This window comes from Equus quagga, chromosome 6 (assembly GCF_021613505.1).
Source record: "Equus quagga isolate Etosha38 chromosome 6, UCLA_HA_Equagga_1.0, whole genome shotgun sequence".
Lineage (NCBI taxonomy): Eukaryota > Metazoa > Chordata > Mammalia > Perissodactyla > Equidae > Equus > Equus quagga.
Window position 1 is genome coordinate 110,210,791 of NC_060272.1, and position 15,029 is coordinate 110,225,819.

At 36.9% G+C, this 15,029-nt stretch overlaps 1 protein-coding gene across 1 annotated transcript in view; it reads right to left on the reverse strand.

The window, feature by feature from the left end:
- PTPRD (protein tyrosine phosphatase receptor type D) overlaps nucleotides 1-15,029 on the reverse strand; it is a 297,200-nt gene that overhangs the window by 185,745 nt on the left and 96,426 nt on the right. The window contains exons 4-5 of the mRNA XM_046663898.1: nucleotides 4,237-4,425; nucleotides 539-649 (exon numbers count right to left, since the gene is read on the reverse strand). Of these exons, the coding sequence (XP_046519854.1) occupies nucleotides 539-649; nucleotides 4,237-4,425 (300 nt within the window). The remainder of the gene's footprint in view (nucleotides 1-538; nucleotides 650-4,236; nucleotides 4,426-15,029) is intronic.

Below are 15,029 nucleotides of genomic sequence, written 5' to 3' on the forward strand. Positions count from 1 at the left end.
AACAGCGAAGTATAAAAATAAGGAAGAAAATAATATGCTATTTGCATGTAGCACCTTATTATTATTCTTTTAAGTTAGCAGCTTTATCCTTACAGCACCACAGCAGAGGTCTTGAAGACATAGACACCTTTATGCTTGGCGTTGCACAGAAAACTGATTAGTAGCACACCAAGCAATTATTTCAGAATTTCATAGGAAAATAGAAGAGAAAGAGCAACAGAAAAAAGGAGGGAAAGAAGAAAATCTCAAACAAATGCAAAGCACAGTTCAATCAATGCAGTAAAAGTAGAAATTAAAATGTACAAATGCAAATATACTTACAAACTTTAAGCCTCAGGATAGATTTTAATCAGAAGTTGTCAATTTTTTTTAAACACCACATTAAAAATTGTTAATGCTCTATTCACTAAAATGCTTCAGCTACTGCAACTATTAGCAAATCAGCTGGTTAAATACTGACATAACAACACAGACCCTGTGGGTATCTCAACTCCCCCTGAGCCTGAATGGAGAGACACCAGGGTTATGTCATTCCTACCTCTGACATATAAATTCGCAGGGGCAGAATAGCGAGTGCCCGCGCTGTTGGTGGCAACACACTCGTATTTCCCTTGGTCAGATTCTTCACTCTGTTCGATCTGAAGGGCGCCTGTATGGATAATAAAATATATTGCCAAAGAGATGGTAAGAGAAGGCTGTCACGGTTCAGAAAGCTAAACCTCTTAACAATATGAAAAGCCCTGCAAAGTGAAGGTCCGCTCAACGTCGATTCAATCTCTTGCTAAGGTGCACAGACAGAAAATGATGCGATGAGAAAAACATATAGAGATTATTTATTTTTTTTACATCATCAATGCTAGCATAAGAAAACAATCTCTCTTTTCCCAAGCAAGACTTCTAGTCATAATTAACACTCTTATTTCCTAGACTAATAAAATGAAGATGGGTGAGACTGCTTCAAGGAAGTATGGCTTTTAAATAAAACAAAAGATTAATTTTTGGTTTTGTTTTGTTTTGTTTCATTTTGGTATCAAAAGTGGCGCAAAAGATAGGCACGCTCAAAAAAACCAGGCCGGGTTTTCAAGAAAGTCTTCTGCTGAAGAAAGCCAAAAATACGCAGCGAGTACAAAAAGGCTGCACAAAGCAAAAAAAATAAAATTAGTCATTAGATATTATGAAAATATTACTTAAAGAAATAAAACTCCCTTTAAGACATGCAGATTTTTAAGAAAAGAAAGACAGTTTGCCACGACTTACAATCATTTATTACATTTGCTGAAAAACAAAGAGTAGTTGAATTAGAAGGTTTTAAAAAAGTTAAAAAGAACGGCCTATGCCAGCGAGTAAGAGCCAACCAACCACTGCTTGAGGACCTTGATTCGGATCCCCTAAGACACCCATCAAAATCCACCAGTGGGATTAGCAGTGTGGTGTCACAAGACCCCCAGAAAAATACAAAACAAGAATTATAAAAGAAACGAACACTGAGGCAAAGTATGAAAAACCAGCAATATCACATACCACCAAGAATACTGAGCACCTTTTGTTTCCATAGCCAGGACAGAAGATCCAAAAATCCAGAGGCGAGTAATCCAAGAAAAAAAGAAGTGGGGGAAAAAAGCATTGCTGTCAGGTCGTAGGCGAGTGGGATCGGGTAGAAAGGGGAGTCATTCTTTGACTTTTAAGACTTTAAAGAGAAAAAAGAACTGAAGAGCAAAAGCAAAAACCTTTTGAAAGATAAAGACAAAAAGGAGACGTTCCAGGCTGTCTTCTGCATGTCTGCCACTGTTCTCCAGACCATCTTGGCTTTGGTCCAGAACAAGAACAGCTAAGGAAGAAAAAAATGATCTTTTTTTTTTCTCCGGTTGGACAAAAAAAAAAGGAAAAAAAGAAGAAAAAAAAAGAAAAAAAGGAAAAAGGAAGAAGAAGAAAAGGAAAAAAAGAGGGACAGATGGTACGCTGTGACTGGTCTGTGGTCTAAAGACCCGGATATGCTTTCTTTGAAGCATATCACAACTGAAAGAATCATTTTCAGAAAGAAAGAAATGAACAAAACAAGGAGAAAAAGAAAAAGGAAAGGAAAGTTCACAACATGAGAGTCACCGATCATAACCAAACAGTACAAAGGGAAAAAATAAAGATGATGGACATTATCGGAATGCTTTTGAGAACAGGACAAAGATGAGAGTGATGAAAGGACAGAGAGAATGAGTAAGATCATTCTGTGAACGTTAGTTCAGCACTCTTACCTCTTATTGGTGTACCACCTGGGTGGATAATATGAATGCAAATAAGATTAGAAAGAAGAAGCATTAGTACGAGAAGAAGGAGGCTAGGGCTGGGGAGAAGAATTAAATTAGATTTACAGAATTAAATAAGGTCGTAAAAGAAACTTGATTTACACTACTGGTAAAACAGGAATATATTAGATAGAATTATTAGATCGTAAAAGCAAGTTGCATTATACCACAGAGGGCAAAGACCACAATAGGCAGCATTGCCTTTCTCAGAGAAGCAACTGAGTTCTCAGGTCTGGGGTCATATAGGGTTATATCTTATATGCCTCATATTCTTAAAAAAAAACTAAACAATATTTTTTAAAGACATAGTTTAGGAAAATACTGGCTAATCTATTTAAGTATATATATAGATATGCATATATATATATACTGTTATAGAAAACACTAACGACTAACTAGAAACAAACACTGTTGATTGGATAGCTTATGCTACTTACTAAGCTACATTCATGTGATATCACCTGTGTACTATTTTATTTTTCTATACAGTGTTCTTACAATAACAGTTCTGTGAATGTGTGCGTGTGCGCGCCACTAAGGAGATCTGGTGTCTACACTGACAGTTAGTAAAATGCATGCCATGCATTTTATTAATAATAATAATAATAATATTCTGAATATGGAAATTAGTGGGGGTGAAGTGCGCTTCAGAACTAAGCACTTACCAATAGATTCTGGAGATTTAAATACGGAGAGAAGAAAGACAGCATAAAAATATTATTATATTCCTTATAATTTGGTACAAATTTTTCAGAGTTAAAGCTTTATATACTAAATCATCTATGTTACATGTGAATAATTAATTCTTTATTTACAATAACATAATGCTAATCTACACAATTCTGCTGACAACAAGCAAAAGAGGCAGTTAACAAGACGCTTTAACATCACAGGACAGGTCAAAAGCTGAGAATTCTGGGAAGACAGGCAGTTAAACAACTTAGAATTCTATATCAATATTACTACCAATGTCAAAGTAAACAGCTTATTAGTATACGTCCCTGTGAAATTACCTAGGGACAGGCTCTAAAACGTAAGAAGTTTAGAATTATCTCTATTTTTAATCTAAAGAGAGCAAAGGAATAAACTTGGGGTGAGGATGGGAGAGGGAGAAAAAGGCAACGGGGAGGGTGGGAGAGAAAGAGAGAGAGAGAGAGAAGCAAAGGCTGGAGTCTACACCAAGAGCAGACTTCTGTAGATCCAGTCACTGGAGGGTTCAAAAATCTTTAGTGTGGGCGCACACTACTGTGGCTAACGTGTAGAAAATGCTCACTCATAATATAACAATGACATTAATAAAAATCCCCTCCTTTCACTGGTACCTTGTAAAGGACTTCATAAAAAATACATCGGTTACTCATGAGATAACATTTCTGTGTTTTATGTATTAGTAAAAAGAAAGCAGACGTGACCAAACTTACTAAACTTTGGTACTGTGATGAGTTCAAATGTAGAAAAGACACAGAAAACAAACTTTAATAAAATTGAATCATTTTACATTTTAGTGTTTCACATGAACATTTTGGTTTTTAATGGATATAACCATTGGAACTCCTTTGCAAGATCTGAATGAAGTCCAATGTTGAAATAAATTTGTTTCAAAAGAAAACAGAGAAAGAAGAAAGAAAGAGGAGAAAATGGATCCATCAAATACTGCGGAAAAGCAGTAAATTAAAAAATTATCAAAAATACAGTCACAGCAGTGAGCAATGTGGATTAAACAGAAGCTGCAAAACACACAGAGAGAAGGAGAAAGACAGACTCTGAAACAGGCTATGACATCACAAACATGGACAACACATTAAATAACAGAGAAAGAGAAGAGGGAGAAAAATCAATACCTAAAAGTTAAAAATAAATAAAATAAAAATAAAAATAAAGAGAGAAGCTAAAAAAAATTCTCTAGGAGTTAGTGGAAACAGTGACAAGACCCTACCTGATCGTAACTGCTTAATACGGCCATTGTTGTTGCTTGTGTCGACGGGTAAGAAATCTTTAAACCAAGTGATTTCTGGATCCGGATTCCCACTGGCTGCACAAAGCATGGTGGCAGTGCGTGTACGCTCCACCACCTTCAACTGTGGGCCCATGTCAATGGTAGGGAAGCCCCTGGGAATTTGATCCTCTGCAAGACAAAAGGTGATACGAACATTATGTTAAGTCAGACGCCCAAGATTCAAGAGATATTTCCAGTTAATCTTTCCCATTACCTTATTCAGCATTTGCTGAGAAAATAACACAAATTGGGCTGCACTGCACTATTAGATTAGGGTACAATCACAATGTTGTTCTTGGCCAGAAGAGCGTAAAGTCTAAGTAAGAGGACAATAGCCGAACAAATGAAACCGGTGGACAATTAGCCATTAATGATTAGGCAGCTAGTGACTAAAGTTTTTTTAGTCAGTTATTAATCGTAGCTTTTATTTGTTAACCCACCCATTGTTAGCTGTGCTGGTTAGGCAAAATATATCTGACTCCCACGAGGTTCCTCATAGATAAAAACCCTGATGCTTGGGTCACCATGGTAAATGATGCTTGAGTTGTTTTTTATGAACTGAATTAGCTCCTTTCCGGTTCAGACCGGTTGAGACCACCAATGTACCAACTAGGCCTGAGCAGGTACCAACAGGTGAGCTCCTGACATCAAGGAGCCAAAAACTCCACCCTCAGCTCATGTTAACGCCACCATTTTGGGAACGTGTGTCCTTTGAAGAGCCATGAAGCTTGACTACGGTTGCAGAGATCATCAATTACCTCACTTGTCCTCACCTCCGCTTTATCCCCACATTTCAGGCTACCTGATCCTCTACCTCATAAATATCCCTAGTCCCCATTTTTGGGGAAGTGGATTTAAGATTTATTCTCCCATCTCCTTGCTTGGCTGCTTTATGAACACTTTCTCTACTGCAAACTCATCGTTTCAATGATTGGCTTCTCATGCAAGGGGCAAAACGAACCTGGTTCAGTAACACAAAAGAGCTCACTTGTGTGGTAAAGACCATGAGGAAGGGATGAGCCAAGTTCTCTGGGAGCACAGAGGGAGAAGTAATTATAGAACATGTGCCTGAGGTCAGTGAGCATCAAGAGGAAGCTCTGAAATGGGCCTTTTGGAACTAGTTTTGGCCCAAAAGATGGGAGCATCACAAGTACAGTCATTGAGGCAGGAAACCTGTCACTGAGGGAAAACCATGGGATCTAGCAGGGCTAGCTTGGAGAGTACATTGGGAGTAAGCTGATTAGCTGGACTAAGCTGTCTGTATTCAACTCTGATACGTTTTTCTTGTAACTTTTAAGCAAAATTCTATATCTTCTCACACAAGCGTAAGGTTCACCCTGAATGAATTTTTTTCTAGGAAGTTTCAACTAATCAGAAAATTGTCTGTGTTTCCCTTACAAAAGAAGAATAAAAACAACTCAAAAAAACCCCACAAAAGCATATATTCCTTAGGTTAAGAAAGTATTTTCTCCCATTCCAACGGTCTGCACCACTTCCAGTCATTTCAAAGATGGAATTTCTAAATTTTGAATCTTCAACTCATCCAAAGTTCACTTCTCCCTTTCCCACATCAAAATTGTCCCAGAGCCTAGTTCTTGAGAAACTGAAGTCCTCTTAAATCCCCAAGCATGACCCACATTGATAACCCACATTGCTAGCTCTTCCAGTCAGCATTAAAAAGGAATATTCTATTCAAGCACTGAAGGAATGTTATATGGGTGATAATTATCCAAATTAGAACTTAGTTGTTTGTTTGAAGACCAAATCATTTTAACTTCCAGCTGTGCCTGTGCTAATTTAATCAACACTCTCATGACCTCTGAAGAAGTTTCATCAGCCACCAATTCCAAAATAACTCAAAAGCACAAACACTAGTGAGCCAAACATTAGAAATCATCAGACAGATCACCTAGCTTCTCCTTGGATGTCTCCTACAATTTCTGTTATGATCCCTGTCAGTCTTGCTGAAGTCTAAGTGAGGTATAATTTCTAGAGAAAAGGCTCCATTGTGATGCCTCCACTGTGCTGTCAGTCCAATCTACGTGTTCTCCACTGTCTCGCCTCTACAGTTTATGGGGTAAACTCAATCTCCTAAATCTGGTTAGCAAAGTCCTTTTAAGTCAGGCCCCATTTTTCTCAGCCTCTCATGAATGACTTCCCTATAGGAAACTTTTCTTCTGCCCACAATGAAATTCTCACCATTCCCCAGACAAATCCACTGTCCATTGACTACTCTATGTCTTTAGAAAGCATGCAGCCAAAATCACCTTCTCTGTAAAGCTTTTGCAAACTCTCTCAATTATATTAATCTTTTCCTCCTCAGATCTACCATGGTAGTGAATATCTAAATCCACTGTCTTAGACTTTTTGTTTTTGTTTTTGTTTGAGAAAGATTAGCCCTGAGCTAACACCTGCCACCAATCCTCCTCCTTTTGCTGAGGAAGATTGGCCTGAGCTAACATCCATGCCCATCTTCCTCTGTCTTTTATATGTGAGACACTTGCCACAGCATGGCCTGGTAAGCATTGTGTAGGTCCGTACCTGGGATCCAAACCAGCTAACCTTGGGCCACCGAAGCAGAGTACATGAACTTAAGTGCTACGCCACTGGGCTGGCCCCCACTGTCTTGTGCTTTTCAATTATCGTCAGTTTATCCATGAGTTCCTTCATGTCTCATTTCTATCCAAATATCTTGCTATCAAGCTAGTTCGGATTGACAGATTTTAAGAGAACCTCCAGTGATCCCCAAGCCTAAGTATGAATATATCCTAATGATTAAAAAGAAGGTTTTCTACTACACCAAATAGGAAACTACTTCTGGTAGAGAGTTGATCACAGGAATAATTAAGGACTAGAGAGAGAGAGAGATTTCGAATGTGAATAGTCAAAGAACGTCAAAATACTACCAAAGAATACAGCTCCCAAGAAAGGGAAAGTGCCCTAAACAACAAGTCCAGGTTTTTGTAAAAGAAAATTGAGGGGCTAGTAGGGAAAAAGTGTGGACTCTGGCTCTTCCATTGAGAGACTTATGAAAGACCAAAAGAAGTTCTTAAGGCAAGGTGAGTTTGACACCTGGATTCACTAGAAAATATTTTCCTGTCCCATCAGCTGATTAAGGCTGAAGACTAAAAAAATTACAAAAAATTGTTAATTTCATTTTACTTAAGTTGGAAGACATGACTCTTTTGAAGAAGTAGTAATGCATTCTGTTTATTTGAATGCTTACACATTGTCAGCCGAGCAGAGGTCTACAGTGGACAAGTGTCAGAAGAGACAGTGGATGATAAGGAAATTTCAAGATGCTTTTTCAGGGCTCCAAGGGAATGATAAAAATTACAGATCAGATAAAAGAGTATTTTGCAAATCACGCTATGCTAATTTTAATAATCTATTCCACTTGAATTTTATCCAGTTGTGCTTTATGGCTTTAAAGGTTTTGTCAATGTATTTACATCTATAGTGTAGTTCCAATCTTATTTAGGGAAAAAAAAAAAAGCAGAAAGATCAATAGCCATTGTACCACATAGATTATATTATTAAACATCTCACTTGGCAGCTATTGACATAAAATGCTTCAAAGGATAAAAATAATTTACTTCAAGTGCTCCAAAGTCAACTATACTGCTTTAGTCACCTAGAAATGAGTTTCTAAAACAGCTCTTAAAGTTTGTTGTTATTAATTTCCATATTAAAAGAAACTAACACAGGTTAATAAAAAAAAATCCCCTTGGGATTCTTTTCTGTATTTCCCTGGGCAGTCTATCTCCCCCTGGGCATTTAACTACTAGTTACAGTAGAATGCATTAACATTGTGGTACTAGTCATTACTTTTCTACAAGTTCATCTCTCTGAAGAACCAAGCCAATATTCAGCACCCATCAGGGGTAAGTGTCAAAGACTTAAGATTGTTGAGTCACTTACCGAAAACTCTTACCAAAGAAATCTAGAATTAATAACCATTTATAAGAAATGAAGTCCTCACCTTAGGGAGAAATGACAAAATTGACTCGTGCCCTACCGAAAGCCGGTGAATACATTTGCATGACCTTTCTTTTCCTTTTGGCTCATAAAGAACACTCTAGAGCCCCCTTTTCATATACACAAGTGCACAACAAAGATAATCTTTCTTGCATACTAATCGGACATAGAATGTAAAGAGCACTCCTTTCTTATCTTTAATAGGGGTAATTAAATTCTATCTATCCCACTTCTGTACAGAACCTCTTTGAATGCACTTTCTTCATTAAATTTTCATGAGAAACATCACAATGTAACAGATTCAAATAGCCAGAGCTCTTACACGTTGACAGTTGTGGCTTGTTTCCAATTTGACTGTCAGGTATTTGGCAATAAAACTCAGTATTCAACATAAAACGAACTGTAGAAATAATGAAATTTCTAATAGGAATGCTTATCTCAGTGGGCGTAGTTTAGAAGATGCTAATTGCTTTTTTTTCAACCTCTACATTTACTACTGATTTATAGAAAACTGCCTTGGCTATTTGATAACATCAATTTTGACAGCGCATCAAATATGTGGTACCAGGAACTTGGGGGGAAAAAATCAATACCCTTTATACCTTAACCACATATACTTTTCCAGGAAAAAGCAGCTTAAAAAATTAACAAATTGTCAATATGTCAGTAGCTTTAAACTTTTGCATGAGGTGAAAAGAAAAACATTTTGTCCTATTCATTAATGTGCTCATTAAGCTTTAAAGTGCCTTACTTATCACTGTTCCATATTAATATTCAATCATGCAGAATTAGCTACTAATTCATCAACAATTTAAATCAGACTTGACCTTCACAAAGCCATTTGGTCTGTCACTTTGAGAGGCCATTAAAGGGCAGATTACTACATCCTTGTGCTTAGTGAATCATAGAAGTCATACATATTTTGTTTGGAATGGCAGCTATAACAGACCTAGAAACACAGCACACTCTTTGATTCTGTTTGGTGTCTTAATGAAACATGCTGATGTGAAACTTACACTTCCATTTAGGAAGAGAAAAATGAACATCAGCTTTCTCCAGAATAAACTTCCCATTGCTATAGAACTTCTGTCAATAACCCCTGACCTACTCAGGACTTGAAAGGAACGCATTGAGAAAATAGTCTGACATTGTTTTGTAGGGAGTCATGCTTTAGATATCCGTGAATGATCAAGTAAGAGCTTTTGCATAATTTGCTCAGCTAAGCTACTTTCTTTGTCCATCCATAAACAATTTTAATCATGCCTTTACTTTCACTCCAATTCCGCAAACACTGAATCTCTTATTTGACAGGAAACCACTAAACTAAATTGCCTGCTAGGCCACAACCTTCTTCCAAGGTGGCCCTGAGCAGTTCCTCTCACCTAATCTTACTGGGATTCTGAGTGAATTCAATCAAGATGGTGCTTGGACTCTGATCCCAAATGATGTAAAGATGTTTTCAACGAAGAACTCTGCCACGGTGCCACATCCCAATTTTTCAGACTGATAGCAAATATGTTTACGAAAAAAAATCATGTTAATTACATCAACAGTATGCTTTTCTAAAAGCAGGATTAGATTTGGCAAGTATACCTGGTCATTTAGGTATTATTGACGATATAGAAGTTTCGCTGAGAATAGTAGTGCAATAGCGCAAAATCAGAATCTGGAGGAAGAGATAAGTGGTTTTTTTCTCAGAGAACCCATCCCCCTGAATCACTTTTCTGAGGACCAAACAGTTCATAGTGGCTCCTCTTTAAAAGCTCCCAACTGGTGCTATCAATAAACCCCTTATTGCAGTCAATGCACAAGCTTGAACTCATAAGCTCAAGGAGGGCAGGGGCTACATGTTATTTCTGTTTAACCATCACAGTGTTCAATAAACACTGGCAATTAGACATGTTTAGGAAATCTTGGCAACCTTTTCAGCACTCATTCATGTGGCATCTCTGAATCTCTACAGGGCTTACTTACTGCCACTCAAACAGTTAATCATTCTTTAATTGTTCTGTGGCTATACATTTGGTCCCCTCAATTTGAATATAAGTCTAAGAGGGAAAAACTATCTTTTACAGTGTCTTAAGTAGTATTAGACTTATAGACTCACAAAAATCGTGAATGACTGTTTATTTTTACAATGATAAGTTTTATTTAATTATCAAACGATTCTCATTGGTTGAGAAGTATAATTTAGGCCTAGTTCCTTCTCTACTTTAGTCCAGTTGCTGCACTAGAAACACACAACTCAGTTCCTGCTTTTCTCATTTTAGAGGAGGGCTTCCCTCCTATACTGGTTGTGAGCTTCTACAGGTCAAAACTGCAACCACATAACAAAACATTACATATATACACAATGAAACTCAAAAGAACACAATAAAATATTGTTATACTCTATTATCCTATCTTTAGAATAATGGAATTCTTGCTGTTCAAAACAATGATAAAACCAAAGTGAATCATTCAGTTGTATGCTGAGGCAAACACACTCTGGGTCTTCTTTCACTGACGGGAGCAAAGATTTCTCCATGGCTGAATATCTCAAAGATCTAGGCATGCGTGATGCAATCTTACAGAAGCACAAATGATATATATATATTTTTTTTGATGGATGAAAGGACTGTGTAAGGGAAGTTTTTATTAACATAAGAAAGTCAGATGTTAGATGGATAATATGAAGAATATTTTCTTAAATAAAAGTGCTCAATCTTTCCATCATATTGAAGGCATCCTCACCCGTGAGAGGAACAGTACTAATCAAGGCAACATAAATTCAGTGAGTTTTTGTATCTAAGAAAAAGCAAAAATTCTCCTGGAAAATTTAAATATACTGATCTTAATGTGGTCAGATAAGAAAGCATGGTCATATTTATGAAAGTTGCAAAAATATTAAAAGAAAAACTGCTTTTGAACTATTAGTTTAAAAAATCTACCAGATAGTCAATAGATGGCATCATTCATTTTACAGGTATTTATTAAAGGCCTCCATTGTGCCAGGACCAGGCCAGGCAGTGGGTATGAAGTAATCTAAAGAATTTCTATATTGTTGTTATTTACTTGCATCTGCAGGATAATTGGATTCTTCGGGAGTAATAAAAGTACCCAGCTCATAGATGGGAGGGTCGAACGAGATAATGCATTAAATGTGCCTACTGCTGCCTAGCACTAGTGCCTGGCCTCTAGTAAAATATTAGCATATATGTACTTACTCTATCACAAGCTCCCACAAGAGATTTAAAAAGAACAGAGGCATGTGACTCTACGGGTTGACATAACAAGAGCCACAGCAATAAATTGTAAATGGAAAAACATTGTACACAAATCACAAAAAACAAGGATTATCTAGACATGCAAGTGGATTTAGAGGGCAGTATCTGTGCCAAGTAACCTCTTCAAAGCTCATAAAAGCCCTCAATTCTCCCTTTAAACAAGATTTTAGGCTCTTTGATTAATCAACAGCACAGATAAAACAAATCCATACTGTAACATGATTTGTTTCCACAAAACAAACTTAAAAAATAGCTGTAAGTATTTGGGACAGCAAAGCTTTGTTGTGAATGACTGAAAACACTGAAACCATTTGAGCCTTATTAGGGTTCCTTGAGGCAGGCGAGGGTGGTATCATAATTACCATTTTCTGCAGACACAAAACAAAGACTCAGCAAAATTAAGTTACTCATTCAAGGTCATACATAGAGCAAAAATAAAAGAATCTTTTAGCTCTATATTTGTTGCATTTTTACTCCAACATGTTTTCTCTATGCCAATTGCTGTTCTTTGAATAAATATTCATCATGAACAGTGATAAAACTCTTAATCAAAGTCAATCCATAATGGAAGGCAAATGAAAATAATACTAATACTTGGTCAACTTTTACTTTTATTTTTTAAACACAAAGGCCTAGAGACTAAACTTCCATGGGATGTAATAATTTTAAAACACTCTACTTTACAAAAACAAGCCACCTTTTGATACTGATCAATTGGCTTCTCATTTGTTGAGCACTGGTTCCAAGTAGAAACAGAATTCTGCCATATGTACTAGCCAGGAAAATGTGGATAAGAAATGAAAGATTGTGAAAAGGCCGATAAATATCAAATAATTTCCCTAGAGAGCTCATTCAGGACTGTGCCTATGTCTTTAATCCTTATGTAATTTCTATTTAATTATCTAGGCAGGGCTAAAAATGGCAGGACTTCTGCTTTGAGCAGACACCAACAGACAGTACACAGACCAGAGAACTAGAGATAAGTAGACTCAGCTTATCAACTATATGACCTTAGGCCACACAGGGGCCTCCTCTGTATCATGGGACCTATCATGATTACCTCAAATAGATTCGTCTGGGAGAGGAGACAGATTAGTGTCCCACAGTGGGAAAGCTGAGGGTTTAGTGGTTGGAGTATTTGCTACTTTGTTGAATAGCAAATGAGTTTTCAAGTCATTATCTTTCAGAATAAACCACACTATCAGGCTACAAACAAGAACCATTTCTTTCCAGAATACAGTCTCTGAAGAGGGGGGGAAAAACATTTATTATTCTTTTCTTAAAGAAAACAGTGTAAATAAAGCTTTTATTTTCACCATTCCAGATGGCAGCAGGGTATAATTTGCACTGTTTTGACATCATGACCGTATTATTCAAAATCAATCTTCCTGCAAGTGAATTGAATGAGGGACTGAAAACAGAAAAAGAAAAAGAAAAGAAATAAAAAGTGAAATTAACGTTTTCCAGCAAAGTTGGGCTCCTGGGCCATTATCAAAATGATATGCATATGAATGGAATTGAAAAAAATTATACAAATAAAGGGGTTTCTAATTATAAGTCAAAGGCTACTCTAAGTCAGAAAGAAATTACCTAAAGTGGGAGAAAGCTGTCAGTTAATAAATAACATTCCAAATGGAATATTTAATAAATATAAGTTCTGGCCCCCAAAAAGTAATTATGAACGGGAGAGAATGAATTTTTAGTCCAAGATCCTCTTTGTAAGTTACTAAGTACAGATGGTAGGCTTGTCTTAATATGGGTACATATCAATCAGAGAAGCTTTTATTTCAGAGTGGATTTTGGTATCTTTTAAGGGCAGTTACTGGATACAAGAGTTTCCAAAGATTTCTCATAGAATTATGCCGTGCAAGAACAGAAAATTGGACATTGATAAGCTGATAGGATCCTCATTAATAGCTACTAAAAATTCAGCATACTAACCAGCTGCCCACAGAGCATTCCAGAGCAAAGCTCCATCTTCTGAAATATTCTTTATATGTTGAGGAGGTTGTAAGGCATTCTTGGCACAGAATAAAGCAACCTTGTTTAGAAGCAATGTATGCAACTATCCTACATATCACAGTGTAATGTCTACATAGCAGAACACAAACCCAGTTAGATTAAATCATCAGCTGGATGAGTGCAGTAGCTGCAATTTCACATTGCGATAAGTCAGTTAACCCCCTTTGTTATTAGCCTTTGGCTTTAGCAAATGATCACACTCTGCAATCCAACACTAAGTTCATTTAGGGAGGGGGGAAGGGAGTACACTCTCCTACCTAGCAATACTATTAACACCTGGATCTTTAAGTAAATTTTTAGGAATCAGGACTATGCTTTATTCCCTTCTCAGGAATGCAAATCTCACTACGATAAAATCCAGGGGCCAGGCTGGTGGTGCAGCAGTTAAGTTCGCACATTCTCTTTCGGCAGCGTGGGGTTCACTGGTTTGGATCCCGGGGGTGGACCTACACACAGCATCTCAAACCATGCTGTGGCAAGTGTCCCACATATAAAGTACAGGAAGATAGGCACGGATGTTAGCTCAGGGCCAGGCTTCCTTAGCAAAAAGAGGAGGATTTGTGGCAGATGTTAGTTCAGGGCTAATCTTCCTCAAAAAAAAAAAAAAGATAAAATCCAATAACCATCCACTTTCACAATTCTCACCGCTTTCTATTAATTTGACTTTACTAACAAGCAGGTGTAATGATACTCACCCAATACACTGCCCAAATTTTTGCCCTATTTTGAATATTAAAATAATTATATAAATTTATATTTAAATCATACTAAGATTTTTTAAGAAAAAAAGCAAAAGTGCACAATGAAAGCTGAAGTTAAAAAATTTAATTCCTGTTTTTTTAGAAATAGAGACAGAGACAGAAACAGTAAACACGGAAAGGGAATTGGGTTTGGCGCCTGCCTCCATTATTTGCTGGCTTTGTAAAAGTAAGGAATTCTAATGAGCTCAAATCAAATAAAGCAAAGGAAAACATTCATCTTGGCTGCTTCCCTGTATTGTGGTGAATGTAAATAAAAATAAATAAAATTTTATGCCATCAAATGTTATGTAAATAAGAAAATTAGAATGAACTGTGTGGTGTTAGATTGGAATTGGAGGTACTGGCATGAACTCATGGTTTTAAAAGTATACATATTGAATAGAAATGAATATAATTGTAAATGAGTGTACAGGCACACACACACACACACATACACTCCTTATTTAAACTTACCAAACACACCTTCCCTAGCTGTATGAATTGAGAGAGGCTAGGAGAAGCTCTATTCAATAGCAATGGCCATACCTAACATCCAGATCTTGGTTTCTAAATATGACTCTCTAGTAAATGGAAACAGAACTCCTTGGAGAAATGACTGATTCCATCCAGCACTGGTACAAGGAAAGTACAAGATGTACCTGGAATATCTGTTGTACACTGAAGTACTCAAAGAATGAGAGGGACAGGTTAAAAGGATAAAGAAGCC